At 32.2% G+C, this 15,846-nt stretch overlaps 1 protein-coding gene across 1 annotated transcript; it reads left to right on the forward strand.

The window, feature by feature from the left end:
- Nucleotides 1-628: 628 nt before the first annotated feature.
- On the forward strand, nt 629-8,111 carry LOC142625952 (magnesium transporter MRS2-I-like). The gene is made up of 11 exons (XM_075799714.1): nt 629-1,219; nt 1,337-1,366; nt 2,225-2,378; nt 2,569-2,690; nt 3,190-3,264; nt 5,049-5,276; nt 5,356-5,400; nt 7,121-7,165; nt 7,251-7,280; nt 7,409-7,528; nt 7,621-8,111. Exons 1-11 carry the CDS (start codon nt 938-940, stop codon nt 7,705-7,707), a joined length of 1,218 nt encoding a protein of 405 aa, XP_075655829.1. The 5' UTR covers nt 629-937; the 3' UTR covers nt 7,708-8,111.
- Nucleotides 8,112-15,846: the final 7,735 nt, after the last annotated feature.

A 15,846-nucleotide genomic window follows, 5' to 3' on the forward strand; every position in this document is an offset into this window, starting at 1 on the left:
TCCAAATTGTCTTTTTTTCTTTTCCCATAAAACTTTCTTTAAATGGATTATTAACCAATGACTTAAAGGTATTCGTTAGCATTTCCCATAAAAAAATTATACTCAATACCTATTAATAACTACCATAATTGTCAAATTTCATATTTAATAATTTATATACAAACATAGTCATAATAAATGTTTATAAATAGCTATCATAATTATCAAATTCATATTTATAAACCAAGAAAAAAGAAATGAAATCATTTTCTTTAAGATAAAATCACATTTTAATAAGAAAAAAATTTACTAATTAAGCTAATCGGAATAATATATGTTCGTTTAGGAACAAGTTATTTAGTTGAAACTTAAATTTTTTTTATTGAAAATATTGTAGATAAAGATAAAAGTTAGCTATATAGTACAATGAGATTCATAAATAGTATCAAATAGTGCAATAAAATTCATAAATAATAGTAAAAATAAATTAAAATTACAAATAATCTGAAATTTTCAACTTGTTCCGCTAAAATAAAATAAATAAGGTATCATATAAAGGCAGATGATAACTTGATAAGAAAGGTAGACCAGCCCACACTCGACAAGAGCCATCCCCCTTTTAAGTGCCCTCCCTTTCACTAAGCTCTCTGAAACCCATACACACACACACGCCCCCAATGAAAGAAAGAAACAACAACACACAAACAAATTGTTATAACTTCAAACCGCTCTACTCATCTTCGATCAAAAACAACAGAAACTCTGAAATCATCTATGCTAATCCCTCCAAATAAGAACCCAAATTTTTTCTCTCATCCTCCAAATCAACAAAATTGATTTGAATAGAGTGAGAGAGATTTGAGTTGGGTATGAGAAAGAGAGAGAAGTAGAGTTGGATTTTTTGTTTGTTTGTTTGCTTGTTGTGGGTGTGGGTGGGGTTGGGATATGGTAAATAGAGATGGGTCGAGACGGGTACGTGGTGCCGGCGGACCCGGGTGCCGGTGCAGCCATGATAAGCGCGAATGTGAACGTGAACTTGAATTTGAAGAAGAAAAACCAGTCTGCGAGGAGTTGGATACTGCTAGACTCCAGAGGAGAAGGGACCAATCTAGATGTGGACAAGTACGCTATAATGCACCGCGTTCACATCCACGCACGTGATCTCCGTATTCTCGATCCCTTGTTGTCTTACCCTTCCACCATTCTTGGCCGTGACAAAGCCATCGTTCTCAATTTAGAGGTTGGTTACCTCACTCACACGGTCACACCCTCTTTTTTTTTATCTCTCTTTTCTTCGTTGCTTTCATTTCATGCTGATTGGGTTTTTTTTTGCTTGTTTCAATTTCTGGGTGTTCAGCATATCAAGGCAATTATCACTGCTGAAGAGGTTTGTCTTTTCTCTCTCTTGTCTTTCTTTAAATAGGAGACAGTTTTAGTTATGTTCAAAAATAGAGATTGCGGGTTTTTTTTTATTACTTTACTTCACTCAACTCAACTATCAAGTACCGTTGACTTCTTCAGCTTTTGTTTCAAGGTCTGAGATTTTTTATTTGTTAAAAAAAAGAGAAAGAACATTGATGAAAAACCCAGTTTCAATATCATCACTTTCATTTTATTTTATTATAGCTTTGGTGTTTGATTATCAAAAAGTGATGGGTTAATTATACTTTATCCACTGTGGCTTCAACTAGTAAAGTATATTGTCCTTGAATAAGGGAAGAAGCTTATCTGTGTTTATCATCATAGAGCAGATGGTATAGGTTTCAAATCCTATTATAATTATAAAAATTATAAAAAAAAAAAAAACTTTATTGGCTTTTTCGTCAGGTGCAGCCATAAAAAAATGCACATGTGAATTGTATGCCTTGATAGAGAGGTTAAATTTGACCTTAGGAGCACACTAGAGATTATTATTCCCCAATTTGATGATAAGCTTAAGAAGTAGACAAAAAATAAAAAATGAAGAGAAGTGAATAAAGAAAAGAAAAAGCAATGATCTGAAAATTATAATTTTTAGATGCAGATTTTCCCCCCTCTCACTAAGCAAATGGTGGGAATTAAAAAATTTGTACTTTTCTGGTGTTTTGGATGACTAAGGATTGACTTTTGGTGGATCAAGAGTGCCTCTGAGTCAAGATTTATTGGTTGATTGATTTTCATTTAACAATTAACTCAATAAGTAGAAATCAACTGTGAGTTAGAGTTGTTTTTGCAATCTGTGATTGTTAATTTTATTGAATGATAGGTATTGCTTCGGGATCCATCAGATGAAAATGTTATCCCTGTTGTTGAGGAGCTTCAAAGGCGATTGCCTCCTGCAAATACCGTTCCTCAAGGTCCAGGTGATGGGAAAGAGTACCCAGGGGGCCAAAATGACATTGATGCGGGTGAAGAAGATGGTAAGCAATATTAATTTAATGGTTAAAAATTGAATCAAAACAATCTTGATTAGTGAAGAGTTCAGACTGTTATTGCTGTTTTGGAAATGTGCATTATTTTTCATCTTGTGTATTTTCTCAATATTAGAACAAACCTTGTCAGTCCTTTTTTATTTCTTGTTATATGAATGATCTAAATTATGCAATGTAGAGTCTCCATTTGAATTCCGGGCCCTGGAGGTAGCTTTGGAAGCTATATGTAGTTTCCTTGCTGCACGCACAACAGAATTGGAGACTAATGCTTATCCTGCATTAGATGACCTTATGTCTAAGGTGAGTGCTTATGTGTTTCCTCTTTCTTTAACTGGTCCATTGTCTTGCTGTTTTTTGTAGTTGCCCCCACTTCCAACTACCTCACCCAAAAAAAGAAAAAGAAAAAAAAAAAAAGGAAAAGACTCTCAGTTAGTGGTTTAGTTAAGGAAATGGGTAGACTGCTTATACAAGCTCATAAGACTTATTGTCTACTTTTGGATGTTTAGTAGGAGTTCAAGGGGAGAATTATTAAGGGTGTGGTACTGACTCATGGCACTGGACAGTTCATGATCCTTCTTGTTAGATTTAAAATTTTTGGGAGTGCACTTTTTTACTGTATTCCTTTATTTATTTATTTTAATTTTGGATTCATTTTAATGCTATATACATCCGACCTCCTTGGCTCTTTGGGCTCTTTTATTCTTCATCACTCTTTCCTGCTTTGCACACTTGTAATGCTGTTCAGCCTCTTGTATTGTTTCATTATTGTCAATCTTTTCTGAACAATTAATCTTTACAGATTAGTAGCCGTAACTTGGATAGGGTTCGTAAATTGAAGAGTGCAATGACAAGGTTAACTGCTCGGGTTCAAAAGGTATGCACTTTTGTTGTGATGTGAGAAAGAATGTGTTTCTGCTTACCAAAGAAATTTTTTGTTATCAAACCCGTTCTTTTTAGTGTGTGTGTGTTTGATGAGCTTGTTTGGCTTATTTTGTTGCAAATATAATTTTTTTTGAACTAAAGCTGTACCTTTAAAAAGTGATGCTTTAAAAAAACTCTACAAAAGCTGGTAGTGAAATAAGCTGGCATTTTAGGCCAAGACAAACAGACCATTAGTGTTTTATCCTGTTAGAAAATTTTATGATATGCATTATGGACATTATATGTAAGAAACATTGTTGACTAACCTACTAAATTTTGCTCCTTTCTTTTGTGTGTGTGATGGCTGGATTCCTAATATTTTCTTTAGTTGAAACATAGCTTTTGTTCTCCCAATTTTTGTGCTTATAGGAAAAAAAAAATCCTATTTTGAAGTATACTGATCAAAACTAATGTATAGATTTTTATTTGGCTAAAATATTGTCTCCATTGCTAAAGTTGGCATGAATTTTGCTTTTTGTCCCTAAACTTTAGAAAATTCTTTTTTCCTCCCAAAACTTTGTCAATAGTTTAGGGATGAAAAATGGACTTTTTTCAATAGCTTGGATGAAATTGAAGATTGATAAGTGTAACATTTTCAATATTTTAGGGACAAAAAGCGAAATTCATGCAAAGTTTAGGAACAAAAACAATATTTTAGCCTTTCTATTTTAACAAATTTGCGTTTTAACATTTAAATTTTCATTATAAGTTTTTTTATTTTATGGGAAAAAAGATATCTGTAAATATGGTTAATAACTTAATATACACATTTGGGTTTAGATAATAATTAACAAACAGTCGTGGGGGATTTTGACGATTTTTTTTTTATATGTAAGTTTACACATGCACCCAATGGGTTTTGAACCCATAGCATCATCCTCCACCCTTCCTTATGGAGGGAGGAGGTGCTGTTTGAGCTAGAGCTCATTAGAAAATTTTTCAATTCATGTTAAACCCTTGTCTTTAGTTTTTATTGGTTTGCATTTCAATCGTTATTTTAAACATTCCAATTGCAATGAAGCCGAAAATATGAAGTCTGGGTTATCTACCATTAAAAAATTTCTATCTATTCCAGAAAATAAGGGAAGTTCCTCTTCTACAATATTACTTAGAAGAAGGATCTGTAATCAGCTCACACAATAGAAAGTGAATTTTATAGATTTGACAAGGTTGTTACCTGTAACTTGATCTATTAGAATGCGGTGTACATAGTTATGGCTTTGGATTCTGCGCGTAACTGGCCATATAGGTTTGGGTCAGCAAAAATTTGGAGCTGATATGATATCTATATGAAAATTTGGAGCAACAAATCTGTTGACTTCATGTTATGCACCATCTAGGTTACAGTTGATTGTCTCGATTATATGGTTTTAGGAAAATGGAAATGGATCAAACAATCTACTGATGATAAAAGAAATCTCGAAACTTTGACAGATAGCATTTAATTGCTCTAAGTGTGCAATGCCATATCAGTGCAAGTTGTTGGTTGAGAAATGTATTTGCAGTTCTGCCTTTTCTTCTGTTTTCGTAAGCAGTATCATCCCCACTAGATCATGTTACATATAAGTGTAAACTGTGTAATCCAACAGGAAAATATATGGACCACTGCCACTCTGAATTTGTGATGTGGATTTGATAATAAGTTACTTGACCAGGTTACAATGAAAAAAATATGTTTACCTTTCCTTTAATTCCTTAAAATCTTAGTTTTATTCACTTCTGATCACTAAATTGCAGGTTAGAGATGAACTTGAACAACTACTTGATGATGATGATGATATGGCTGACCTTTACTTGTCAAGAAAGTTGGCTGGTACGTCTTCACCAGTTAGTGGCTCTGGCGCTGCCAATTGGTTTCCTACCTCCCCTACCATTGGCTCAAAGATATCCAGAGCAAGTAGAGCTAGTGTGGTAACAGTTCGTGGGGATGAGAATGATGTGGAGGAGCTTGAAATGTTACTGGAGGTTATAACATTGATTTACTTCTCATTTGTCATGTTTTATCTGCAGTGAAGTCTGAATTGTGCAGTAATTTATTTTGCAGGCTTACTTTATGCAAATTGATGGCACATTGAACAAATTAACCACAGTACGTGCTATTTTGGATATTCTTTATCTTTTTTTTTTGGTTGGTACTTATCAATATGACTGATCATGTGCATGCATATTTCACTGGTAAAAGCAAACTTTAGACACGTGATGCTTGTAAAAGATCATGTAGGGCTGATGCTATCAATCGGTGACTGGTGAGGAGTCATTTTTGAATTGGACTAGTGGAGAGCAGAGTTGGATGGATTTTGACTTTTTTATTTTTGGGACTAGGTTTTCTGGTGTATCTTGATTAAATTGAAGTTAGGCTAAACCAACTTTAGTACTATATGGGTTTTTGTAGATTTTGAGACTTATTATTTTTTTACTTTAAAATCCGTTTCTCTTATATTTAATGGTATTCTCACTTGAAAGTTTCTTATCATTGTGTTTTGGTTCTTATATGCAAAGAGGGAGAATTATTTTCAGGTTTCTTTTAATTTAAGGTTGAATAGCCAACCCCACCCCCCCCCCCCCCCCACCCCACCCCACCCCACCCCACCCACCTCTCTGCTCTCTCTCTCTCTCTCTCTCTCTCTCTCTCTTTGTTTTCTTTCTTTTTTACAATTGTTTTTCTAGTTATTCTGGCTCTTTTCATGGTCTGTAACCCAGACTTAATTATTTGCTAAATTATGCTTTCTTCCATGATAGTGTAGAAGAAGATTCATATTTTTGTGAAAAAAGAAAATTTTATACTGCTATGGCCAAGAGCCTTGTAGCTCAACTATGTTTCCAACAGAAATGTCCCAGGTTCAATCCCCTCTCCCCCATTGTAACTATCGAATTATTTAAAAAAAAAACCCTATTAGCTGTTATGAAAAGGGTAAGATCATATCATTTAAATTTCCTTAAACTTAATGTAATCCAAATCTTCAAAGTTCATGTATTAGGTTGTCCAAAGAACATTTCATGCCACTGGTTCAATTTGGTATGCAAACTAGATATATATAAAGATTTTTACTTTCTGATATCCACTATTGTTTCTTTGTAGTTTGTTATAACTGTAACACCCCAAACCCGTACCAAGGATTAAGATGCACAACCTGACTTATAAATAATAAAAAATAATACAATGGAATAGAGTGTAATTAAATATCCACAAACTAACTTCAAACAATCAAAACCTTTCCTATGAAATCCATAAAAAAAAAAAAAAAATTTAACAATAAAGTCTCCAAATACAATCTCAAAGAGTTCCATAAATGCCAAACTCACTATAGGGAAGAGCTTTTCATAAACCTGATTAGAAAATTGAAGCACCATGCAATGGCCTGATGGGCCTGTATTACCAGGTTAAAAATTTGGTCCTGGGTTTCATAACCATTTCCAGTCTCAGTATGGATGCTATTTTCTTTGGGAGTTAGTATATTTCTTTGTACACAATAGACTGGTTTCTGTTTAACATTTACAGAAACTCTGGTGCTAAATGTCATTTGCATACCCTGGAAGTTGTCAGCAAATACTAGAATGGAATAACCCCACCCCTTTGTGAAAGGCGGGCTTAATAATCATGATAAACTAAAATGCAGGCACCTTTATTGAGCTGTGTTGCTTTATTCTTCCACATGCACGTTCCTTGATACTAACTTTCAATTCTGCTTCTCATGCTATGTGTTAGGTTTTGTAAAAAGTAGCTAAATCTTTTGATGTTTGATAAGATGTATACACACTCTTTGTGTTACATATTATGCTTTTCTAATTGCTATTTTGAACTTCTGCAGCTTCGAGAATACATTGATGATACGGAAGATTACATCAATATTCAGGTAACCTAATCTCTAAATTTGTTGTGCCAGAATCCTGGTTTGCATATCAATATTGTGTGATCTGAATAAAACTGTGTTCTTGCAGCTTGACAATCATCGAAATCAGCTGATTCAGGTGCTCCAATCTTCCTGTGTTGTGTATTGCTTATATCAGTGCATTATTTTCTATTCCCGATGATATTTCCTAGTCCTGGAATTTTTTTGTTTTAGTTTTTTACATTATCTTATGCTCAATGGCTGCAGTTGGAACTCTTTCTAAGTTCAGGAACCGTTTGTTTATCCATCTATTCTTTAATTGCTGGAATATTTGGAGTAAACATCCCATATACCTGGAATGATGATTATGGTTACATGTTTAAATGGGTAAGAAGTTATTTCTGCTGGTAAATTTGGCTGTAGGTTTCTGGATGAAATTCTCTTAAAACATTGAATTATCTTCCCATTTGGGCTGGCAGGTGATCATTGTCTCAGGAGCAATCTGTGCCTTTCTCTTTATACTGATTATTTCTTACGCACGCTACAAGGGATTGGTTGGATCTTGAATTCACACTCATGCACCAAATATTGTTGCTGGAAAGGACTTCCAAGCTTTGAACCTTATGGCATCTACTATCATGTGCAGCATAATAATTTTGGTTCCTCTCTCTTTCTGTTGGAAGGTTTCGACCAGGATTGCATATGGCACCAGTGTTTTAATCCCAAGGGAACATGAGTTTACTAAATTATCAACTAGATGTTGGTTTGAGGCACCAACTCATATCAGTTCATTTTTATTGCCTCTAATATATGTAAAGGCGGAAGCTCAGCAACTGTCAGGTGTGTAGCATCTTTTAAGCAGAATTGTATAATAGGAACTGTGTGCCATATTGACAGCCTATACACACAATTATGACATTTTTCAATCACATTTATTAATCGATTTTTTGTTACGGCATTTTGTTTATCAGTTTCAACATTTATTATCTCTGCGCAATTTCAATTATAGATTTTACTGACTTGAATCATAGAAACGTTATTTTTTATTTGTAAACACGTGCAAGTAATCACTGATGTCCTCCCGCAAAGTCTGAATTTCTGTCTATTAACTTGAGTTGAATAACATTTTTTGATAATTGGGGGTGAGGAGGATTTCAATTCTAGATGTTTTCGTTAGAAACTCTATAAGGTACTGATCAGTTGAGTTACAAGATTGTTGGCAAATTTGAGTTGAATAACATAACTCAAAAGGTGAAAAAAATTTAAGGCATGGAAGAAGGGAGGGGGGGGGGGGGGTGTGATTGAGAATGCAGTGAACTTGCATGTGTACTATTGAGATTTGGTTGTTGAATGAAGAGGATCAAATAGTAGTTAGATTAAAGAGAGTTATAGAATGACTATATATATAAAGTTTGAGAAAAATTCAATTAGATTTTCAATTGGAGTTTAATTTTGTGTCACGTGTCTAGTCTAATTTTTTCAATTTTTGTATCAACTTAATTCAGTATAAAATACGAGGAGTCTAACATAAATGAACCACAAAAAACCCAATAATATATGTAATTCTTTATCTAAAATTAGAGGAGAGAATTTGAAAGATTTTGCTTTCCAATGTCAGTTCTTTAACTAGCTAAAAATAATTCAAATTTATTAACTTTTTATTTATCAGGTAGAAACTTTATATACATATATGATGTGTGTGCGCTTGTGCGTTTTTATTTATTTATTTATTTTATTTTTTATAAATTGTTCTATTGCATATACAGTATTCACAGAGTTCTAAACTAGTTGTATACAAGTAAAACTAAATAAGTATTTGGAGAACTTAAAGGATGTGTATGACCAACTAAGGAGATTTGGTGGTGGAAGTAAGAGGTTCAAGTGATGGATTAAAAGAAAAAGCTATAGAGGCCTACTTAGATGTAGAGATAATGTTGCTCATAAAAATTATAAAGCAGCATAGATGGAAACAAAAAAGGTTCTATGTGAGGTGTTATTAAAAAAAAAAGCTCTATGTGAGGTAAGATATGAGGCTTATAATGAGTTATATATAGCAAGCAAGGGATGAAGGATGGAAGAAAAAAAAATTGTACTTTCTAAGACAAGGTAAATGAAAATAAGATACTTGAGATGCGTCAAGTGCATTAAGGATGATGAATAGGGTATTATTAAAGGAAGATGAGATTAAAGAAAGGTGGAAGAGTTATTTTGATAAGCTGTTTAATGGAAGTCATATAAGAAATTGGAGCAAACTAAGTAATTCAATTGAGGATAGAAATCGTAAGTTTGTTTGAGCAGAAAACGATGTGGTTGAGAAGGGATAAAAACGATAATATATTATCATGGGTATGATGAAATCTGTATTGAAGTTTGGAAGTATTTTGATGATATGGCCGTAGAACGGTTTACAAACTTTTTCAATAAGACCATGGTAGGACCTAGGAGCACTATTATTCCAAGCATAGATGAATATCCTACCAACACCACCTTTACCCCCAACACCATCACTTACACCATACCACAACCACCGTTGTCATTATCACCATCACATCATTTTTCAACACTGACACCTTTTATTCATTAGATACTGTGTGTGTGCATGCCTCTATTTGTTTTTATTGTGCTCGTGCATAGAGACAAAGTTTTAAACTAGTTGTATACAGCACACAGGTGTAGCTAAATAAGTATTTGGAGAATTTAAAGGACGTGTACAATCAACTAGGGAGATTTTGTGGTGGAAGTGAGAGGTTCAAGTATTTGGAGAATCTAAGGATGTTTCTTTTATCATGTATTTTGCAATTGATAATAACTAAATAACTAATCCATTTAATCAACACACTAATAACAATTTTCTTTGGTGAAAAAATTTAAGGGTTTCAATTGGGCTGGATTTCTAATGCTAATATTTTGGGAGCCTTTTTGGAGATGAGAGAAAGAATGCAAAACTTATTAAAATTTTTTTCTTTTGAGAAATCTTAATTATCATCCTACAACTTTTTTTGGAGTATAAATGTAGGGAGTTTTTTTCTTCAATAGGGAGCCTTGGGATCTTTTTATAAAATTTTGAGGTAGGGGCCTTAGTCCTAAGTGGCCTACGGCTTAGAGTTAGCACTGCTCCTCATCATTAAGAAAATTTATTACATACCGGATATTTGTATCTACCATTTCACATGTAATACCACATTCCTTATAACTAATTCAACTAATGCAACGACACAACACTTTTTATTTATTTATAGAAAACTAATAATTAATAATTTAATTAATTAAACAACACCCAACAACAAGAAGCAGCTAAAATCCTTCCCCCAAAAACTCCTATACACCATTGTTTCACCACCAAGAATCCAACATATTGTCGAGGCCAGCTAAGAAATCCCCAAGTTAGACAATAATTGATGAACGTTCATTTTGCTTCGCCTTGAAGACAAGGGGATTCTTCGATTATTGTGCTGAAATCTATGAGTTTCCATGGGAGCAGCGACCCTCAAAAGAGAAAAATTATACTATGCTCTAATTTCCTCGATGTCTTTTCCCAGACGGTTATGAAAATCCCCACTATAGGTCACTTATTGCATCACTTTTTAGTAACCGTTGTTATACACTCAGCCTATAGCGGTGCTTTCATAAACACCACAAGAAGTATGGTCAATCTTAGTGACCGTTTTTTAAATAATAAAGTTTGACTATAAACTTGATTGTAGTCAATGACTATAATTTCACTCAATATTATTCTGCTCGCAAAATTTCCAAAATATCAAAAATCAATATCTATGTCATCAATCAAATATTTAAATTTCAAATTTTTATAGTATAAAATTATGCATAAAAAAAAGTTTATGATTCAAATAGTAAATAAGATCCATTTGACACGAAATTTGACATGCGTATTAAGAATATAAGAATATGCAATTCCACGATTAGATTTTCAAAATATGTAATTATGTTAATATTTTTAGTGAAAATTGTAGTAGTTGGAGAGAATCATATTCCTAACCTAGGAGCTAGCCATAAAAAAGAAATGGATGTTAAAGACAAAAAGCTATAGGAAGTTTGACTATACTGGTTTTTTGGGATTGTTTGGCAACCAGTTTTTCTTTTTCTTTTATTTTAAATTTATAAAAATATCTTTCATATTTTTTGTTGAGAATATTTCTCGGAAAAGGGATTTTTCGTGTTGACTCTTAACACTGTTTAGTCAAGAGAGAGGTTACGGGAGCGGAGTATCAATTAGTTTGATAATTTGGAGAAGTAATGTCATTTTTTGAAAATTGGGTATAGCAAATCTAATTTCGCTATATATCTCAAGGGTATTGGTGTAATTTACCCTGAAAAAATTACATTAAGAAATAAAAATTAAATATATAAATAGGTCGAAAAAATACATTTCGTTGTTCAATCTAAGTTGATTAAAAATGGGTTAGTTGTTTAAAAATGTACATTTTTAAAAATCAAAATGAAAACGTAGTGCATCTTGAAACATGATTATAAAAAACACATTTGAGGGTTAGTAAAGTTTGTGAAAAACTGTAGTGAAAAAAAAAAAAAAATCATTTTAAAGTGACATTTCGAGAAAGCATTTCTTGAGTTGCAATTTAAAAACGCACTTTTTGACCGTTTCAAAAATCAAAGCCAAGTGTCAACTTTTCTAACGTTATCATTTAGAATTGTCTATTTGCCCACGAAATTATAGAGCCAAACGGGCTGTAAAATCCAACAATCAAGAATGAAAATTTTGCATATTCTAATAAAAGATTTACTTATATGGTTTTTTCAGTAGTTGGTAAAAGTTTTAAAATGAATTGTTAGTATTAAGCGTAGGTAAGAAGGTTTGATATGCATTTAAGTGAGTATTCTTAAATGCACTGTTGCATATATAAGGGTTACAGGCTAACTTGGTTGAAAGCAAAGTGAAGTTATTGTCATTATCTATGAGAAAGAAAATTAATATTTAGGATTAAATTGCTTTTCATATTAGTCACCAGAATATCACACGTAGCGTGCAATTTACACGTATCAATTCATTTAAAAAAAAAAAAACATATACTCACGTAACCTACATAAACCTTATTTTAAAGGGCAAAAGAAGAAGAAGAAGAAAGAGTTAAAGATGCATGAAGACCGAAAAAAAAAAAGGGAGAGAGGAACGGAGCACAGTGACATATCGATCTAGGGTTTGATTCAACATCAAGTACTCCCTTCTCTGTTTCTCTCTTATTGAATTTTAGCAAAAACAAACATAGCAGAGAAACATGAAACTAGTGATAATGTTAATCAAAAAAAGAAAAAGAAAAAGAAACTAGTGATAATGAAGTAAATTTTTTCCTCTTTCCTTAACTTTGTAAAATGTTTATGGGTCTAATTAATTTTGGAAGAAGCATAGCCACAAAAGGAATTATTATTATTATTTTTTTCAAAATTGGTAAACAAATTGATGTTAAAATGTTGATGTGTATGATAATTCTTCTTTTGTTTTTATTTTTTTTTCCTTAAAATTCGTTCTTAGTTTGTCGCTCACAATCTCAATTACTGTATTCCAATCAAAGTTAAGGTTGTGTTTGGCTTAATATAAAGTATTTTAAGTGCAAAATTTTTTTAGATGAAAATATTTTTTGGAAAGGAAAATATTTGTTTGGTTGTGTTCTAGAAAATATGCTGAAAAATAATTTCTAGTGTTTGGTTTGCATTAAAATGGTTACTGGAAAATATGTATAATCCGGCAAATATGACCGTCTCTCTCTCTCTCTCTCTCTGTTCGGGCGGGGATTAAGGTGTAAAATGGTTGAAGGTAAACTAAAAGTGTAAAATAATTTGCACTCCCACCCCCTCTATTTTACAGTCAAACAGAAATTAATTTCAGTTTGATCGTATTTTCTAGTCCACAATATTTTCTGTATATGTTTTTCAACTTAAACAAACATGGCCTAAATACGCTTTATCTCAACTAAAAGGCTAGCAAGCTAAAATACTTGAGGTTAAGAAAAGATCTTTTGTGGGAAGATTGGTTAGAGATTTCTTGTAAAATCTTTAGCCTTTGGTACCAATAATTCTCTCTCTCTCTCTCTCTCTCTCTCTCTCTCTCATATTAATTTATTCATGCATCAATTGTATGCATTCTTCCTTTTAAAATATGTGGACCTCACAGTTATATAGGACATATATATTGTGAAAGATGATACATATATGCAATACATAACTTTCTCAAAAAAAAAATATATGTAATACATAAGATATCTTATTTTTAGATTCATTAAAAAATTATTTCAATATCTTTTATTTTATATATTTTTCTCATTATTAAGCACAGGAAAATAAAGGTGGAGCCATACAATAAAAAAATCTCATGTATCATTTTGGAACGAAATTAATGTATATTTTTAAGGCTAGAGAGGAGGATTTTCCTCAAATAAAAAAAAAGGTTAGAGATTAGGATGATGCTCAAATTGTTTTTATTTTGATGTATGGGTCATTATGATAATTGAAAGATCCTTGCTATGATGTCTGGTCTCAATTTTTTTCTGCTTTATTTTTATTTTCATTTTTATATCTTCTATATATAAAAATTATATAATTTTAGAGCAAAGACATGCATTATTTCTTGTTAGCGTGAAAGCTGCTATATATATGCAACCGCAAGAGTTTCATCCTCACCGAACCATGCATGAGTCTGACAGTGACCTGCCACTTGGAAGCACGTTCATACGTGCATAGGCTTCTACACAACCAAAACGTCTTTCCTTTGTTGCTTTGTTTCAATCTCATTGAGTGTCTTTTAGCCACCCATTTAACTGGGGTCTTTGACAATCAAATAATAATAAAATACTAACAAAATCAATGTTAGAGATATATTAATGTAGTAGACTCAAGTTCAATTATATTTTGCGTGAAAGTGAAGTCTTCTATTTGCATTAAAAGTTTATTAATTATAATTAATATATTGTTAATTTAGGGCCTAGCTTATGGAATTGTAATTCACTTTTATATAATAAATATGTAGCATTGAACCACGTAATTGTCTTTTTATATTATTCTATTTTATGCTTGTATTTTCGCATCCATTTTAGCATATTTAATATGGTATTGGAGTTATTATTTAGCCATCAAAGCTTCAAAAAAAAAAAAAAAAAATATATATATATATATATATATATATATATATATATATATATATATATATATATATATATATATATATATATAAATAATAAACTAGCTTTGGGATTTGATGGAGTCAAGTCTGGTGGGTTAGAAAACATTAACCACAAAAAAAAAAAAAAAACCATTCTGATGCATGTTTCTTGGATGAGTGGTAGAGGGAGAGGGGTGATTCAAAATCAGGTTTTTTTTCTCTTCTTACAATAAGTGGGGAAGAGATGATTCCATCTCAAGTTCTTATGAGAATCACCAAACAATTAAGCAACTGAATCAGTTGGTTAGTAAGGGTAAAATTTTCTAATGGCCATAATCTTTGTAAAGCTTTTAACTTGAGACCCAATTTGATGCTAAAATAAAATGTACTAGATCATATCATGCTCTTAATCTTAAATTTGATGAAAAGAGTTATTTGTTTCAAAAGTTACTATTCATCAGTTTAGTTGTGTTTCTACACCATAGGGACACTACGTTGTTAAAAGAATCTTAACGGCAGCGAGAGCTCTCAAATTTCAATCTAATATATCCTTGCTCTATTGGAGTGATTGTGTTTTGACTGCTGACTATTTGATTGATAGGTTGCCTTGTCCTATTTTAGGTAACAAGAGTCCTTATGAAATATTATATCATACACCTCCTTCCTTTGGTCATCTTAGGGTGTTTGGTTGTTTATGTTTTGTCTCTACACTCACTCACAAGATGTCCAAATTTGATCCTAGAGCAAAGTCATGTGTATTCCTTTACCTTCGCTCTAAAACTATTTTCATTTCCAAAGTAGTGGTTTTCATGAATCCATTTTTCCTTGCCAACCTTAGGGTCTGTTCATTTGGGGTAAAAATAGGGAGGATGGAAAATAGAGAGAGGAAAATAGTGTGAAAAATGTTGTTTTTCATTGTTCGGTTGGGAAAAGAAAATAGGAAAGAGAGAAAACCCGGGAGAAAGTTTTCTCTCTGGGCCCACATTTTTTTTCCTCCCAAATCGGGAGGAAAATCTGGAGAGAAAAGTGCTATAGTAGCACTTTTACAAAAATGCCCTCTTCCCACCTATCCTTATCACTTTCCTCTTCTCATCTCCTTCACCAACGAGTCCAGGTTCTCTTCTCTTTTTTTTTTTTCTTTTTTTTTTTAACATGACCTAATCTATTTTTTTTCAACGTTCTTTTCTCTCTCTCTCTCTCTTCTCTTTTTTCAATGTGACCTGATCTATTTTTTTTCAACGTGACCTGATTTTATAACCACTTTTTTGCTGGTTACAAAATCCTTTACCCAATTAAATTTATATGTACACTATTATAATTTTTACATTATAATGATAAAAATAATAATATAAATTTATATATATGATGTGATAAATTTTATATTATGTAATAAGTACAAATAAATCCATATCTTACATATTATGTAATAAGGGTATAATAGTCAATTCATATAAATTACATTTTCCATTCTTCCCTTTTTCTCTCCAACCAAATAAAAGAGTTTTCCACCCTCCCATTTTTCCATCCCGCCAACCAAACACACAAGAGGGAAAACTAAATATTTTCCATCCTCCCA

The sequence above is a fragment of the Castanea sativa genome, chromosome 2, assembly GCF_040712315.1.
Source record: "Castanea sativa cultivar Marrone di Chiusa Pesio chromosome 2, ASM4071231v1".
Taxonomy (NCBI): Eukaryota; Viridiplantae; Streptophyta; class Magnoliopsida; order Fagales; family Fagaceae; genus Castanea; species Castanea sativa.